Source organism: Girardinichthys multiradiatus, chromosome 24, assembly GCF_021462225.1.
Source record: "Girardinichthys multiradiatus isolate DD_20200921_A chromosome 24, DD_fGirMul_XY1, whole genome shotgun sequence".
In the NCBI taxonomy this organism is placed as follows: Eukaryota; Metazoa; Chordata; class Actinopteri; order Cyprinodontiformes; family Goodeidae; genus Girardinichthys; species Girardinichthys multiradiatus.
In genome coordinates, this window is record NC_061816.1 from 11,006,819 (window position 1) to 11,025,780 (window position 18,962).

At 39.8% G+C, this 18,962-nt stretch overlaps 1 protein-coding gene across 7 annotated transcripts in view; it reads right to left on the bottom strand.

Moving 5' to 3' along the window:
• LOC124861334 (mitogen-activated protein kinase kinase kinase kinase 4-like) overlaps positions 1–16,656 on the bottom strand; it is a 47,030-nt gene extending 30,374 nt beyond the window's left edge. For 3 of the 7 annotated variants that reach the window (XM_047354951.1, XM_047354946.1, XM_047354948.1), the window contains exons 1-3: positions 16,383–16,655; positions 15,983–16,048; positions 470–526 (exon numbers count right to left, since the gene is read on the bottom strand). In XM_047354951.1, the coding sequence (XP_047210907.1) occupies positions 470–526; positions 15,983–16,048; positions 16,383–16,439 (180 nt within the window). In that variant the 5' untranslated portion in view covers positions 16,440–16,655. Of the gene's footprint in view, positions 1–469; positions 527–15,982; positions 16,049–16,382 lie in introns of all 7 variants that reach the window. The other 4 variants (XM_047354949.1, XM_047354952.1, XM_047354945.1 and 1 more) reach the window with 3 other exon arrangements.
• Between the last annotated feature and the right edge of the window lie 2,306 nt (positions 16,657–18,962).

The window sequence follows — 18,962 nt, forward strand, 5'->3', positions numbered from 1 at the left end:
ATTCTGAGGAAGCAAAAAAGGTCTAAACAAAGCTATTCAAAAGAAAATAACTTTCTATTTCATTCAAGCTGCTGCTTTTAAACAGTGAAATCTCTGCAGGTACTAGGAAGGAGAACATGGAAATTGTCTGTTTTTTTATTCCAATATGTCGGCTATTGTCCGTGATGAAATATGCTGGGTTTACAAACGTTGGGAAGGATCCCCAATCTGCAGGGAATACACTGAGTGACTGCTGTTTACAGGCAGTAACACTAACCATGTTAATCGCCCTAATGCATAAAGAAAAATGCTAAAAACAACTTAAACTGTCAACTCTTTAAATCATTTCATCTTTGTGATAAAATTACCTGTTTTACTACATCTCATATATATAATGAATAACTGTTTACAGCAGGGAGGAAAGTTAAAATATTTTAAACGCTCTTGCTTAGTCCCGTTCTTGTAACATCAAGGTCCTGTTGAGCCTTACCTCTGTGACGTCCATGACTTTGATGGCAGCCAGCTGTCCAGTCTTGACATGTCGTCCCTGTAGAGAACCACAACAACAGTGAGATTCCTGTTCGGTAGCAGGTAGAATAAACCTGCTAAATAATAAAAGAGCTTTGCAGTATATGGTCCTTGGATTTATTTTATTTTATTTTAGTTTAAGAGTGGCTGTGTTGAAGCAAAGGTCAAAATTTGGTCAGGTTGTTTGTTTTGGAGGGAATGTTTTAATTATTTTTTTTTTTTTTATTCAAAACCTTCATCTGCCTTTTACACTGAATAAAAACACCACATTATTTCAATACACTACTATGGCAATTTGATCTTCATTTAAATTTATTGTGTTTGTTTTTAAAAAATGTTTTCAAAGATTTATGAGATTATGGTAAAATGTACATGATGTTGATGTATATAGGCGCTACATTTACCTAAAGTTTTATATGGCGAAGCTTACTGAAATCCAGTCTCTAGATATGAGTGCATGAATCCAACATTCCCAGACTTCTTAGCTCTCCCAACACCCCACTGTCACTCCTTACATAAACAAAAGGACAGAAATAGAGGCCTCTTTAAATTTCCCCCCTCCTTTCCCAAACCCTGTGAGGAGATAAAACATGGGACATTTTTGAGAGCTGGCCACATCGGTATTCCCCTCCATCTCTGAGACAACATTGGAGCGATACTGCATCACTGTCGGACACACGCAAATACATATGGGAAGAGAGCAGCACCAGCCCTGGTAACACCATCAATGTCATCCTAGCCAGTAGTCAATTGAAACTGTATGGATTAGGACAATAAATGCTACGCAGGCTTAGGGGCCTCCTCACCGTTCACTGGGCCACAAGAAGGGACGAGAGGGATGCTTTACAGTAGTTAGCTCCCTGTGTACTGCTAAGTCACATCCAATCTAGTTTCCTGGGGTCATTGGTCGTAAAAACACAAAGCAGTCAGCCTGATGCCGATGCCTCATCTGCACTGCAGCTGTCAATAAAAAGACAACATGTAGTCAAAGGCAGAGATTTGCAATAAATGAAAGATTTATCCCTCTAGGTCCTTGGATTTATTTTATTTTATTTTTGTTTAAGAGTGGCTGTGTTGAAGCAAAGGTCAAAATTTGGTCAGGTTGTTTGTTTTCAATTTCTTTTCGTCTTCAGACGATTTCAAAAACAGTGTAATCATCTTTATACGTCATTTATCATACCGTGCAATGCAAGCATGCTCTAAGTCTATCAGATCCGCCTGGCGAGTAGAAGTTGATGCAAGGGCCGACTTTCCCCACAATTTCCAGTCGAGAAGTCTGCATCAGTCTGCGCTAGTTGCCAAAAGTCGGCACAAAACTCTGTTGGGGTTGGGGGTAAAGACTTGAGTCAGCAAGTGTTTGAAGTGAATGAGCCTGGCCCGGCCTCAGTCACAGTTAAACATGTTTGGATGATTTGTCTCAATCTAGTTGTAGTGGGGTAGTGTGAACCCATTACGTGGCTGCAAACACGCCTTGTTGACAGCCATTGAAAAATAGGTGCAAGGCAAATTTCTTTTCATTTGAAAACATTATTTCTAAATATAAAAACTATTTCCTAATAACAATAGATGTAATACTTTTATCTCTGTATTAAATACATATTCTATAGGTAATCAATCATGAATATATATATCAAATATCAGCTGTTTACGCAAGGATTTGGTCAGCATCTGGGATTTGGCTGCAAGGCCTAAAAACCAGAAATAAATCTCAACACACAGCCACCACTGACCACCAGACTGCCTCAGATCTGGAGCGTTTGATAGCATCCTGCAACACTTGTCTGCCATTTTACATCTTCTAGTCTAGGTCTAAGCATATACAGTTGAAAAGGATCATCTGCAGCTTATTTAAAAGACTAAAGCTTTAATAATAATTTTAGATCACTTCAAAAGGAGCTGTGCAAACCTATAACAGCCTAGCAGAAATGTCTGTTAAAGTCGGCTCACCCCTAATAACTAAAATCTGTGCCCTGGAATGGATGTCAGGATGTACAACAGCCTTTCCCTCCCAACAATCTCGTCTCTGTGAGCCTGAAGTATTTACAGTCACATAATGTTTCCAAATGTTTTCTAGCGTCTGGGACGGTTATCCGAGCCTCAAGGTTATTGCTCTGATGCCACAAAGCAACTGTGTGGCTACACTTCATTAGTGCAACGAATGACGGCTTACAGTCATGTTCAATGTCAAAATAAAACGCTTTCCATCTCTCATTTATTTATTGTCCTTGTAATAAACTAAAACATGTGGCTACATTGGAGTTAAAGCCACAAGTAATCAACAATAAATTGGCACAAATGAATTGAGGTTGTTTAGGGAGATAATTAGATTAAATAAAATATAAACAAACTTATAAAAACTCAACCTGTAAAATAGCCACACCAAATTTGAAAGATATGACTTATAGATTTACCTTTACCTTATACCTCCTGCAAGCTGTATGTTTTGTGCAGCTAATTCTTTTAATTTACAGCCTTTTTTTAGTGCAACGGTTGGAAATCTTATTAAAGTTTATACACAGTATTTTGTTTATCTAATCACTCTGGGTTCCAAACAACCTTGGGTGTTTTTCTTTCAACACAATGAAGCTCAAAGTTAGAAAAAGACTATGGGGTGCGGCAGCTTACAGTCTGTCATATGAGCTGCTCTTCACTGAGTTCACACAGAGTTTAGTGTGGAGCAGAAAGCAGCTGAAATGCTAGTCACTGAATTTTATGACAAGCAAAGCAAACTGCTAAAGTTATGAAGCAGGAGGACAACTTTTCCAGCAAGCGGTGTACAAACTATTAACAAATCACATCAAAACAAAGAGCAAACATGTTCATAGCTTTGCTCTAACTGTGCTGCATGAGAACATTGTCAGCAGAAGCAAGATGTGAGTTTATTGTAGACTTTATCTGTATGTATTGAGTCAGCCATGCCCATTTCAGATTACCCATTTTCATGTCAATAAAGCCGCTTTCTCTAAAGCCAACGTATGCACTGCTGTCAAGAAAAACTGATGAGAGCAGTGCACTAAAATTAGTGAGGGAGCTAGTCTAGACAGAATCACAATCCTAATGCAGAACATGTAAAGCTGATAAAACCAGGTGTTATTTTGTTGCCTATTAATGACATCGATTTTAATGAAGGAGCTCGGTATTGGCAAATGCTTCTCGCTTAACTACTCTGATTGGTGTCGGGGAAACAATCCTCTTAATCGGGTCATCTTTTTAAACTGGTTCTGTCAGAATCAGTTGAATTATTCTCACCACATCCATCTACTACTCATCGTACAAATAGATTCTGACTGAATGGTAAAGAAATCAACATACAAGGTCTACAAGGAGGTCAAGAAAGCCCTAAGTGTCACACAACTCCAACCTGTTTTCTAACGTTAGTCACCAAATGAGTCGACAAAGCTGACTAATTTCATGCCAAACATCATGTTAGATCAGTGTGTCATCTCCCGTGTTGCAACCAACCAATTAAGCAACTGAGGTTTATAATATTCTTATGACAACGTTTTATTTTTTAAATAGGAACCTCTGCGTGAACGTCAGTCTAGTTCCAGTCCATATTTGGTCAAAGTAGCACTAAAAATGTATCTAAAACTGGCTGTCCAGTCAGTTGAGGTGGTCACCAAAAACCTCTCGCCTACCATCAAGCTGAAACTCCGACCGGCTTAAGTGATGTGTCGATCAAACGCTAAACATGCTTTATTGTGAAACCATCAACTGATTTGGGAGAGTGAGTACACAAGCAATAAGACACAGCTGCCGGCTACGTGATGATCCAATGGTAATCTGTGGGAATATACTGAACAAAGTACTTTTGGTGCCAAGTTTCTTAAAGTACTTTTGGTGCCAAGTTTCTCTGAACTTGATTTTCATGGCCTTTCATCAGTAAAAGCAGACTGCTGTTTGGGATAAAATCAAGGGAATTAGCAGGAGACTTTGGTGAACTGTTGATTCTCATTATCCCTCTTGAACTCGTGACGAAAATCGAAGGAGAGGGGATGCATACGATAGTTGCAGGGTAATAGTCCTTGAAGACTTGAGATGGGTACTCCTGCTTTAAATTAAGAATGAAAACATCGATGCTTGATGCAACTTTGCCATAAAGATGAAAGATTTTAATCAATTAATTTTTATCATGTTTTACCTGTTTTTTTGTTTTAAATTTGCTTTTTGAGGAATATTTTCATTGGATGCTTATTTTTCATTATTACCCTTTAAATGTACTTATCATTAATGTGCCTCTTTTATTTTTGGCTTACTTTGGGTATGAAGGCTGTTAAATAAAACTGCCTTGGGTGTCTAACAGTATTTGCATGTGACTTATTATATATGGCACAAAGATGTGGAGCAAATAAGGCCATAATGGAAAGAAGAAATGTTGAGAGAAAAAAAAAAATAGTATACTCGCTCAAAATTAAGTTTTGCATCTGGTTGTTGGTTTTCTCATTGGTGTAGACTAGATTTCAAGCATATTAGAGAACTTGAGGATGATTATACTACTTCCACCTGCCCTCAAAAATTGTGATTTAAATGGACAATCATTTCAAATTGTTTCCTGTTGGTGCTATTGTTGTTACACCGAAAAATGCCTCCTTACAGATTTCTTCGTGTTTTTGCTTCTAGTCGCACTGCAATGTTTCAGATAAAACTAATTTTAATATCAGAAAAAGATAACCGAAGTAGATTTAAATTGCTCCATTTAAAAAGCTTTCCAAACAAACCTAGACTTAAATAAATTTCATCAGTCTGTTGCAGAAACTAGTAATGAGTGTTTTAAATCTCTGCAGAGGAACTTTGGCCCACTTTTCTTTGCTGAATTGTTTTAATTTAGTCACACGGCAGGGGTTTTGGGCAAGAACAGCCATTTTAGGTCATGCTACCACATCTACATTAGATTTAAGCAAAAACTTTGAGTAAGTCACCTTCCTTTCTTTGGCCATAGATGGACTTGATGTGTTTCAATATCACGGTCATGTTCCACAACCCAACTAGTCCTGAGCTTAAGTGATCACCAGATGTTCCCATCAGGATTTTCTGCTCGAGAGCAAGTCGTCCAGGTCCTGGGAAGGTTCACCATTGTCACGTGCTTTCACCATTTGGGGATAAAGGCTCTCTCTGTGGTTCACTGGAGTCCTAAAGCCAAAGAAATGGACTTGTGACCCTTTCCAGACTGATAGACGTCAATGACTTTGTTTCTCACCTGTTCTTCCAAGTATGATGTGTTACTATTTAAACTTTTAACCTACTACATGTTGTCAGACAGGTTCTATTTACATGACGATTTTGATTATACAGCACCGGCATTAATCAGCCCCCGGTGTGGCTAGTGAAATTGAACTCAACCTTCCAAAAACTATGTTTAATCAATCAAATATCTGAATAGATTTTTGGTTGTTTAGGATATATACAATTATCACTTGAAAACCGTTTTTGAATGTACTTATTTGTGTTTTAAGTATTCTCGGTGTCTTTGATATTAATATTTGCTGATAATCTGACACATTTAATTGTGAAAAAAGCAAATGCTTTTTCACAGTAATGTATTAATCCTTAGAAACGTCACAGATTTCTCAGAGCCCTGCTGCTAGACCCTGAAGGGCCTCTTGAAACAGCCAGCTAGGCGTGGCTGCGGAGAGGGTTATCTGAGGCACTAAGTTATCACTCAGCCCTCCCTGGCCTCCATCTCTACTGCCTCAATCATAGCTCCTCTTAACCATGGCCAGATGTGCTGCTGGCCTCTCTCCAGCACAGCATTAAACCACTGAATGACTAAGTCTCTGAAGAGCCAGAGATTTTAGCTAAAAAGAAAGAAAGTAAATCTACCATAAACCAAAATATAGTCCTCTATGAGAGCTCAGTCGTTAACGTTGGGGAGAAATCTCACTCAACGCTAGGAAAGCGATAAGAAGGCTGCTGTTAAATAAAGCTGTTGACATGAATGGCTTTATTTTATAAGCATGGAAAGCTCTAATTCAAGAAAACACACTTAAAGTGCCCTAACAGTGCCCAAACATTGTTTCAACATAAGAGTAATAGTGGCAAAATAGTAAGGTAGAAGTATAAAAAAATGTTTTAAAAACATGTTCTGGGAAATAACAAATTTATGTTTAAGTGGATATTTTAACCATGCAATTTAATGCAGAATGAATCATGATAATCTGTTTTCATGCAGGCATGGTCTAATTATTTCTGCTACAAGGCTTCAAGTAGCTGAAAAACAAACTTGACTGATTTCACATTATCTGTCACAGAGAGAGGAGAGAACTGTTGGATGCCACGGCATGTTTTTCCAAAAGGTCACTTCTGAAAGGGTTGGTGTGTATATGGTGGGGTCAAGTGAACATCTAAGGTGACATTTGAACTGTGAGAGCAAGTCGGTGGGATACAACTCGCAGCATCCATCTGCCTTTGGGAAGTTTACAAATCTATTTCCAGACCCTCCACCCACATTCACACCTCAGCCTGCAGCTTTTCCAACATGCATCAGATAAACCTGGAGGAGAAAAATCATTAGTCCACAGCAGGCAGCAGCACACAACGCAAGGGTCCGTGCTTGTTGCGCCGCCATTATTTTCTCTGCTGCTTCATACATCACACTGACCCAGTTCTCACAGACCACCTCCCTGAAGACACAAAGCCAGAGATGAGGAGTCAGAGAGGGGAAGGATAACACTGCCATGAGAGCAGGAGAACGCGCTGATATAAAGAGCAAACAGACATATGGAAAGCTGGAAAATAATGCAAATATGAGGGCAATTGATCTGAGTGATCGATTGATTGCAGTGCAGCAGCTTACAGCTGAGAAGGATTAGAGGTTTTGTCCTCTAGCCACATGAATCTACACCATGTTAACAACAATCACAGGGTGTCAACAAAGCAACCAATGGAAGAAAAAAAAAAAAAAAACGATGTAAATTGTAAACCAGAGGTGAAAAAGCTTTTATTTTTTTTTTACAAGCGCCAGGTAAATTAGATGGAAAAATCAAACTGGAGGGGGGTCGGTGCCTTGAATAATAATAGGAGAAACACAGGTTTCCTACACAATTTAAACGTAAAGTGTATACACTTCGCCAAACTAAAAACATCAGAGTTGTTAGTCATCTGGCAGCCATTTAATAAAATATAAATACAAAGATTCAACATGAATTTCTACAGTAGCTAGACTTTGAAAAGGAACCAGGAAAAAAACATGCAGGAAGAAAATGGATGGGTGGATGGATGGACGGATAAATAAGTAGACTGATAGACAGATGCATGGAGATGGTTGGACAGACAGATGGTGTACTGATGAATGAATAGACGGACAAACCAATGGTTGGATGATTGATACATTTTTAGATGGACGGATGGACTAATGAATGGTTGGTGGGGTGATACTGAAATCAAATTCCATACTATTCCGGATTCTGTAGGTAACAGATTTTACCAAAAATTTTAGTAATCCCACAATATCCATTTTTGTTTGACCGCATGATAGAAGAGATTTCTCTCGGGACAGGACAGCATCTCCTCTCCCACCACTTCTCGTGATCTCAACGTAGGATCACTTGAGTAATGAGACGGCCCAACGAGCTACACTCAGACCGCAGGATGTACACACAGAATGCTTTCTTCGGACAGTGTGACCAATCAGGGAACATGCTAGGTCTTGTGACACCAATTAGGGAGAAAGGTCACCGTGGGGGAGATGAGAACAAAAGAGATACACACTGGCCACGGTGAAAATGAGGAGTGTCTAATATGCGCAGCTTTTGCTTGCAATGTTTCACGAGTCACAAGAAAAAAAATTTGATCAGATACAATCCTGCATACTAATTATGCAAATGGATAACAGAGAGAGTGAAGTGGACCCAACACATGATCCAAGTCTCGGTAGTAGCGTAAGCGAGGAATTCAACACCCCCGCATTGTGACCTAAAGCCTCCTTAACCAATCAGCAGCCAGACTGCCAGGATCTTTACAAGAGAGCTCTATTCAGCACATATTAATTAGGCAAGCAGGCAAGATGAGCACTGCTGCTGTGTTCAACAATGGCATCTTAACCACTGTTTTGCAACACAAGTCATTTATGCCAAACCCATTGGAGAGTGAAATGAATCGATAAAGATTAACTCATTACATCATTTTTCAAAGTAGTCTTTGCATAATAAAATATAACAAAGCTTGTCCTGTTATCTATTATATCCTTCTATAAATAAAAAAATAAAAAAACTATCAATGTTCTATTACTTGGACTGCTTATTGACAGTTTATAGATCACTACTTGCCTATTTACAGGGGTTTCAAAGTTCTTCCATCTTTCAGCCACAAATTGCTGAAGAATGTCTTGCTGTTTGTAGAAATCCTCCATACAGCTGCAGAGGGGTCAAAGAGGATTAACCTCAAGTCTGGTGACATCTACCACCCCCGGTACTGATGCATGCTTACTTAATGCTTCAGTCATTAGAAACGTCACGCATGTTTGCAGCATGTTTTTATTTCTTAATACAAGCTACATACATATTTTTACTAAGTCAACGCTTCATACTTTTCAAGATCCAAATTTTCAGACTTCTTACTTGCTAAGCATACATACAAGCACTGCACAATATATCAGATTGCTAGTGTCATTGCAGTCTCAGTGTATGCAACGTTGAACTCGCAGAGGATTACTTGGAAGCAATATTTGGAGAGTTATAATTCAGGTTTCATGCCTTCAGCCTCTGCTTGCCAATAATATATTTGGCCATTCACATGAACCTTCTTTGAATTGTATGCCCTCATCTGATGTAGATCATAGTGACCAAGAGGATGAAGTTGGCCGAAAGCGCAAGGGGGGCATCGTTACGATAGAAGACTGAAGAAAATGTTGGTTAATTGCAATCGATATCGTCATTATATATTCAACAATATCTTAATTTTATACTTTCCAAATATTGTGCAGCCATTCCATCTATGTATATATGGAAAGACAGGCAGCAGCAGGATGAAACAGGTGGATGAATGGACAACTAGATGGATGGACAGACAGGCAATGGGTGGAGGAACAGATTGATGGAAAAATGGGCAAGGACGGATGGATGGATGGACAAAAGAATAAATCTAACATTTAGTGGACAGGAAAAAATATTTTTCCATAGTCCTTTTTATTTTCTCATGGTTGTTCAGATGTAAATATCACTTGAGACACTTAAGCGGCTCCAACCACTGCCCTGAGGTACATACAGGTCCTTCTCAAAATATTAGCATATTGTGATAAAGTTCATTATTTTCTATAATGTAATGATGAAAATTTAACATTCATATATTTTAGATTCATTGCACAATAACTGAAATATTTCAGGTCTTTTATTGTCTTAATACGGATGATTTTGGCATACAGCTCATGAAAACCCAAAATTCCTATCTCACAAAATTAGCATATTTCATCCGACCAATAAAAGAAAAGTGTTTTTAATACAAAAAACGTCAACCTTCAAATAATCATGTACAGTTATGCACTCAATACTTGGTCGGGAATCCTTTTGCAGAAATGACTGCTTCAATGCGGCGTGGCATGGAGGCAATCAGCCTGTGGCACTGCTGAGGTCTTATGGAGGCCCAGGATGCTTCGATAGCGGCCTTTAGCTCATCCAGAGTGTTGGGTCTTGAGTCTCTCAACGTTCTCTTCACAATATCCCACAGATTCTCTATGGGGTTCAGGTCAGGAGAGTTGGCAGGCCAATTGAGCACAGTGATACCATGGTCAGTAAACCATTTACCAGTGGTTTTGGCACTGAGCAGGTGCCAGGTCGTGCTGAAAAATGAAATCTTCATCTCCATAAAGCTTTTCAGCAGATGGAAGCATGAAGTGCTCCAAAATCTCCTGATAGCTAGCTGCATTGACCCTGCCCTTGATAAAACACAGTGGACCAACAACAGCAGCTGTCACGGCACCCCAGACCATCACTGACTGTGGGTACTTGACACTGGACTTCTGTCATTTTGGCATTTCCTTCTCCCCAGTCTTCCTCCAGACTCTGGCACCTTGATTTCCGAATGACATGCAGAATTTGCTTTCATCCGAAAAAAGTACTTTGGACCACTGAGCAACAGTCCAGTGCTGCTTCTATGTAGCCCAGGTCAGGCGCTTCTGCCGCTGTTTCTGGTTCAAAAGTGGCTTGACCTGGGGAATGCGGCACCTGTAGCCCATTTCCTGCACACGCCTGTGCACGGTGGCTCTGAATGTTTCTACTCCAGACTCAGTCCACTGCTTCCGCAGGTCCCCCAAGGTCTGGAATCGGCCCTTCTCCACAATCTTCCTCAGGGTCCGGTCACCTCTTCTCGTTGTGCAGCGTTTTCTGCCACACGTTTTCCTTCCCACAAACTTCCCACTGAGGTGCCTTGATACAGCACTCTGGGAACAGCCTATTTGTTCAGAAATGTCTTTCTGTGTCTTACCCTCTTGCTTGAGGGTGTCAATAGTGGCCTTCTGGACAGCAGTCAGGTCGGCAGTCTTACCCATGATTGGGGTTTTGAGTGATGAACCAGGCTGGGAGTTTTAAAGGCCTCAGGAATCTTTTGCAGGTGTTTAGAGTTAACTTGTTGATTCAGATGATTAGGTTCATAGCTCGTTTAGAGACCCTTTTAATGATATGCTCATTTTGTGAGATAGGAATTTTGGGTTTTCATGAGCTGTATGCTAAAATCATCCGTATTAAGACAATAAAAGACCTGAAATATTTCAGTTAGTGTGCAATGAATCTAAAATATATGAATGTTAAATTTTCATCATTACATTATGGAAAATAATGATCTTTATCACAATATGCAAATATTTTGAGAAGGACCTATATAGAAGTCTCACACAGCCCCTTTTGGTACTGGTGGGCCTTTAAACAGATTGTAGGAGAGGTTCCACTCTCAGCTCAGCAGCACCTCATACCCTTTGTGCCTGTCAAGCAGAGCTTGCCCCCCTGAGGACAACCCGTCTTACTCTGAGGGCAGGGGCGAGGCTAACACTCTGGTTGGGAGAGTAAACAAAGGAAGAATATGGAGCACAAGAGCTACAAAGCTGCAGAGATTGAATATGAGCTTCTCCAGATTTAACCAGCTTCAAGACATTTGCAGAAAAGCCTTTTGAATGTACAGAACAAATCCTGATTTATTTCTATTTTTGAGGCACTGAGAATCTTAAACTGGGCATTCTGGTGTTAATTTTATAAACACAGGGGAAGTCAGTGTGAAAACACCAGAGGGCACAGCCTTGGCACACCCCATGGATGCATAGCAGACAGGTCAACATGGGCGCTGAGGACTCGGGTGTGACTATATATGGCAATTCTGTAGAGCAGAGACAATCTTCCCTGCATACCATGCACAATTCAAGGATTCATACTTCTGTGGTATCTTGGGTGATTTTCTTCTTCTATTGAATCCCTCTATCCAAAGAGAGGCATGAGACTACGTGTACTAAGCCTGATAACCAGTGAGAGCTTATTGAGAAGCGCTCTAATGTATGAGCATGTAAAAACACTGAGGCCAGATTTTTTTGAAATACTGTGACTAACAGCGGACAGCAGTATGAGATAATACTTCCAGACAACTGCTTAGTTTGTACATGATAGAAGTGTGGACCAATGTATGATAAGACTGGATGAGATCAGAATACCTTGTAGAAGGATAAGCATAGCGCTTATTAACCAAGATAGCAGATAAATCAAAAGCTGGTCAGAAAAATTAAGTTTATAATCTTTGTCTTAGTGCAAAACTTCATCTTTTATCTCCATCAGCTTATATATCCAGTCTTTCATACCAATCAGCTCTGTCCAAACCAAAATAGGTGATTTAAAGTGTGCTTTTTGGCCCTAAAGATATTTTCATTAAGACTGTCCGTCAAATAAACGGAGGAAAAAACAGCTTTCTGTGTTTTCAGAAGCTGACTGTAATCTGGCACCTCTCCAGGGGCGATGGCTCTAATCCTGACAGACCTGGCAGGTTTAGAGGGCCAGCAGCACAGCGAGACCACAGAAACATTAACATGGCATTTGAAGGCTAGGACAGCTTCTTTCTTCGTTTTTAGGATGTAAAGCCATGAGTGAAATCATTGCAGATTTCTGTATTCTAGTTTATAGCCAGTTTTGCACAAATATAAAAGCACATTTTGTACACTTTATTCGTGTGTGTGGTTCCATAAAAAAATTATCTCGTGACGCCGCAGATGTACGTTGCCCCTTAGAAATGGCTTTGTAACCCTAATAGACTTTATCTCTAATCTAATCTTGATTTGTTTTTAGGATTGGAGTGTTATTCGAGAGCTTTTAGCCTCCTTCGTGTTGTCATACAGGTTCTGTTTAAGTGATTTTTGTATTCTAGAGGACTAAAGTAATTAGGTCTAAGTGTGGCAAGTAAAACTGGGCCTAGCTTTTGTCACAGATAATTGAGTGAAAATGACCTTTTCATAAAAGACCTGGTTTAGGTAGCTTTCTTCTGTAAGTAAATGGAGTGATCATTTAAAACCTGCTTTTTATATTTCTTGGCAATGCAGTTATCATTTAAGTGTTACAAAAAAGCAAAAACAAAAGACGTTTGTAGCTATATTATTCAGAAACCTTAAGAAAAATGCTCCAAAAGAATCAAAAGTCACCAAATGTCACAGAAAGAAGAAGCTTCGACACAATGTGACCAAGAAAATAAAACTGGGGGAGAATGGGGGCTTGCAAAGGGTGACCAAGCAGTGGACAAAGCAAGAAAGAGAAACAAAACTCCTCCCAGTTTTCAGTTAGAGGGGAGCCTGTTGTGATTATTCAGTGGGTTGGACTTTGAAACGCTACAGACAAACACCTCCTTTCTGCAGACCCCGGCAACTGACAGAATGAGAGACCCAAACAACGGCAGAGACAAACAGAGCTTTGTGAGAACGTTAGGGCCGGTTCTGTTTGGAACTGGACAGCTGCTCTTCTCTCCAAACCCCTGCTCCGAAGCCCAGCTGCACATGCTCGGCCCACATGCCCAACCCGGGTTAACGTGACAGCCAGTTCACTGATAAACGGCCGATCGACAGGAAGCCGCTAAAGCAGAGCTCCAGTATTTGGCAGTGACTTCACTGGACAGTTTGGCTTATCTCATGCAGGCTGCCTGCAACCACTACATCTTTTGTAGCTAATCTGACAGTGCTCTCGACTATGAGCTCCAATCTCACATGGCAGCGTTTGCAAATAGAATTAGGACTGAACACTGAACGTAGAGAGAGATTAAAAGGGTCAAAACAAGGGAGAGGCTGTAATTCCCTTTCCCATGATAGGTCCAGTTTAAAGGCACGTGGTGGGAAGATAACATGGACGCATCCACCAGAGCCGATTTCAAGAGGCAGTTGTGTGGAAAATCACATGAGTACATGCACAACATGAGCACGCCATCATATTTCAGGGAAGGGAGATGCTGGGAGTTTATTATGCTGGAGGTAAAGAATGCAAGTCCCTGGAGCACTGTTAAAAGTTTGCACAAAACAATCTTAACCATCAATGCCATGCCTGGTAAACTGGACATATCTGCTGGGTAATGCCATTTAGCAATCCTGCACCAGCTCATAAGTCAGCTGCAAGAATAACACAAAGCTGATGTCCAACATGCACAGAAAGATGAATCAGTCTGCCTCTCTCCCTCCTTGGTGATGTCTTTCAACAGTAAGCAATGATTGTTTGAAGCATGGAAGTGCAATACCAAATGCAGATGGCCAAGAGAGACAGATTCTTATCCACCAAATCAGAAAAAAAGTCTTTATGTAAGCTATTTGGTTTTACAGCTACTGACCAGACTTTTGTGCAAAAATCCGAAAAACTGACTTTACATATAGATTTTTAGCTACAAAACAATATGCTACCGTCGGATTTTCCATTTGTTGTAAAACATTTAATCTAGACACAAATAGGCCTCCCCAAAAACAAGCAACAATGCCTAAATTTCTCTGGTGACATCACAAAAGGCACATGCCATTGTTTCAAGTAAAGCCATTAGTATTTTTCACTTGTATTCTGTATAGTTGCATCAAAATAATTGAGCCATGCATGTGAACACTGCAAGGATTTATGGAATATTTGCCAACAATAAAACACACGGAAGCAGCTTAGAAGAGGTCCGTTGCATGAATGTGCTTTTCTCATTTTTGAAGATCTTAAGCAACTCTCCACTGCGATGACTTTCATGTACCAGAACTGCTGTATCACATTCTGCCGCTACCAAAAGCAATGCAAGCAGACCCAGTTAACCCCGTTCTGCATGTACTTGCAGCACCACCTATACCATTGCCATGTCAACACTAAAGGGAAAGAAAGAGGTGTTACTGGTAAGCTACAAGTTAATAGTGTATGCGGGGTCAACGTTTTGTTAAATCACGTAAGTTGGAAAATTTACCTGAACTCGTTTTGGGAAGCGCTGAACGTGTACAGAGACCAATCAGATGGACAAATCCACACAGCTACCTAAACAGTTAAAGCAACTTTTTTTTTCCGTCAGTTTCGCAAACTAAACAGGTAGAGTGGGAACACACAAATGAACTGCAGCGGATCAAAAAAACAGTGTTGCAGATTTTTTATTTGGTGGTTTTTGCATCACAACAGGTCTATTTGACCTTCTGAAATTTAAAAGCGGGAATTAGGTTTGACCAAGAAATGCAGAAACCAGTTGCAATTTATATATTATTTTTACCAGAAAAAAATATATAGATAAAATCATTTAGTAGTTCAGTGCACTAAAATATGAGAAAACTTGATAATATCTTACTCCAGTGTATTTACAGAGGCCCACACTATATCAACTCCTCTTTGCAACTTCAATGTGTGGAACATCATAACTGTAAAGGGCTGCTTGGATCCAATATTAGCCTGGCTTTCAATTTTCAGGTGACATGCGATAACATTTGTGGCCAATAATTTGTGGTGCATGACATTTGTGATGACAAAAACAAAGAAAGCATCATCTCATCAATGGAATATTATCTCATATTTACCAGAAATTTCTCAATTTTGTGTTGCAACGTTTGCAAGATTTGAATGCATATTGAGGGAGATAAATCACCCCAGAATGTTTTATCTACATGCATGATCTTGACCCAACTTTCACGTTTTTTTTTTAAAATGCTCTGTCAGAATAAATGTTTTGTTTTTGGTATTTTTTGCCTACATTAAGGCGAAGCTAGAAGGAAAACTCTTGGGGTAGATCTTGTAACTCCATGTTGGCCTTCTAATCTACTTTTCAGTAAGGTGGTTGATGTAAGATGGGTGATGCATCAGAGTTTAGATGGTCTGATTCATTAACCCTCACTTTCCAGACCAACTGTTACAAGCAACACCAGATTGAAAGTGCTGCAACAAATGTTGCTCGTCCTGCCTTGATTCCAACAGTCCCTCCATGTGGTCCAACCTAACCCTCCAACCTAATGTTCCTTCCTTTGTTCTTACAGTTTAAGAGACAAACAGATTAGATAATAGAGGACAGGCCATGCAGGGAGCCTCCAACCAACCTTGTATACTTGTCCATAGGTGCCATTTCCAACTACCTCCACCAGCTCAAATATCCCAGCCGGATCCTGCAGTGGAGAAAAAAGACGCAGTGGTTAAAAAAAAAAAACATCTTAAAATTGATATTGTTGTCCGGTGTCCGCCAGCTGTTGCGCCCTGGTCTCCCCTACATGCCAAACGCATCTCGAACAAAGGAAAAGCAGACACTGGCAACACCTCGTTGAGCCTCAGCGCTCGTTTATAACGCATCTTTAGCACGAAAAACAGACCGAAACCCAGCCTGGAAACCCCGCTCATGTAAAACGGTGTAAATGGAGGCCGCTTTATGGAGAAATGTAAAACGAAGAAGCAGAAGGAGATGGAAAAAAAAAAAAAACATCGTCTCGGGTCGCCAGCACTCACCCGCAATGAAGCCAAGTCTATGTCTACCAGACTTTTAGCTGGAGAGTCGTTCGCCATCTTTTCAAATAAAAGCCGGGCTTCCCTGTGACTCTTCTAATTTTGGCCGCTGTATCATTTGCGTGGATTTTGTTTTAGGCAGATAAATTAAATATCTGGCGCCGGGTATTCCTCTCAACGGAATCCGCTGTTCAGCAGTGATCGCTCGGCTCCAGCTACTCCATGTTGAGGTGGCAGCGGGCTCCCTGTGCTGCTGCTGCTGCTGCTGCTTTCCCTCAGTGGTCAAGCTTCATGGTCAATGTAAGACTTCCGGTTGATCGTTTCAAACTAAAAGCATCAAATATATCCGACAAAACGGTTTTACTTAGAATCTAAACATATTCAAATATGTTAATTAACAACATAGCTATATATAATTATCTGTGTGTTTTTCTGCTTATACTGCAATAAAAAAAAAACTGTAAAACATTCTATAGTAACAGGCTGTGTATGTACAGTATGTCAAGAAATCATTTCTGTTAAAATTGTGTCCTTTTACCATTTAGAAGAGGGGCTTTGTTTTTTGTGTATAATTTAGAAAATTATGAAAAAATATGTTCACAATAATGTAATGTTCTTTTCATTATTCTACACTTTACACGTGATTCTGCCTTCCTCCTGACTGTGTTTGGGTCCTTTACCATTTTAACATATGACATGTGTCTAATATGGATAATATCTTGCATCTGATTTTTGGGGGTCAACTGTCTCAGGTTTTGGATCTTGTTGCAGCTATACTATATATCTTTGTAAAAAATAACTTTGGTGTGGTTGTTTCTATTTTGTTTTGGGGCAGTTTTAACATTTTACTTCATGGCACAGTCATAGTTTGTGTCATTATTTCATGGCAATGTTGCCTCTCTTGATTGTTTTGTGTTATTTGGTATAGTTTAGTTGTTTAAGCCTATTGGGGTCAATTTAGGGTCATTATCAATTTCCTTTCAGACTGGTTTTACTAAGGATGTTTTTAGGCTGAATCTACGATATTAAGTTCATTTTTGAACAATGTATTTTTCCTTTTCTGTATAACAATGTATCTTTTATAGTCTTTTATTCTTTCTGAGAAACATCAGAAAAATTATATCTGCTTTTCTTTTATGCTGAAGGTGAAGCTACCCCAGTAGACCTTCTCCTCTATCTGCTCTCCTCTGGCTTCACGCTGTTTTGAAGAATCCCCCTAACACAGGAAGCCGGTTGGCTGCTTACAGAGAGATTAGGGCTGGGTCTCTCCTCAGTGAGTGTGGATACAATGATGATAACACACAATTCCTCTCTGAATTGTCGAACCAACATCAGCCTGCTGGTGTTTACACAAAGCAACTTAGCAGGAAGATAAGCGAGCCAGGGTCAGTCTGGAAGCCTGGATCCTTGATCACACAACATCCACACGAACAAGTGCACATAGAGACCTAAAATGTCTACATTGTAGCCATGGGTGTGGCAGGTAAGCAGAATCAGGAGGGATGTTGTGTCTGCACAGTGGAGACATGGGAGAAATTTGGGAACAAATAAATAAGGGTTTCAACCTTTTACATTTGCGTGTTTTTGCTGGAATCATCATTCCAGAACTTATTACCAGCTTATTAATAAAAAAGTTAAAAATGAATAGTTTTGCAGGGCTTCCGGTTGTACTAAAAGGTGCAAGTTCTGCAAACCTCACTCACTTTATTGATCTATTTCAATCCCTGCTCTGCATCTCTATCTCAAGTCATTCTGCAGTTGCACACATTGTTATAAATCATACTAGTATACATTCATGCTCTGAATGCTTTCTAATAAAGCCAAAGCATGAGGCAGGGAGATGATTAATTACCACAACAGCACAAATAAAATGTCCAAACAGAGAAAGCGTGTCTGTTGCTTGAACAAACGTTCCCAAGACATGCAAATAAAAAGACAGGTGGAACCAGTTGAGTAGGCTGGGAGAAAAGCAGCCAGGCTGAGAAGAGGCGCACAGAGACCCTGTACATTTTCACATTTTGCCCTGTTACACCACAAAATTCAATGTATTTTATTGGGATTTTATGTAGTAAACTAACACAAGGTGAAGGAAAAGGAAAATCAGAAAAATATGGCAAAACAAATATGGCAATCATTTGTGTTCATACCACCACTGATACACCTACATAAAAGGCAATGCAGCTAATTATCTTTAGAAATCATGTAATTAGTCCACCTGTGTGTAATTTCATTTGAAAGCCTCAGAGAATTGTTAAAGAACATTAGTGAACCAAAAATATTTTAAGTTATATCCCAGGCTTTCACCAACTCGTTAAGCACTTTTCAGTCTATCATATGAACATGGAAAGAGTATGGCAGAAATGCTAGCAGTCAATATGCACTGTGCGTTATGGAAATCTAACACTGCACATTACCTTGAACATGCCACCACACCATAAAACATAGTGGTGGCAGCATTATGGTGTGGGGATGCTGGTCAAAGTTGGTGGGAACATGAAAGGAGCTAAATACAGGATAATCCTGGAGAAAACCCTTCTAGGGCTGCAAAAATTAGCCATACATTAGCCCAAACAAAGATGCCAC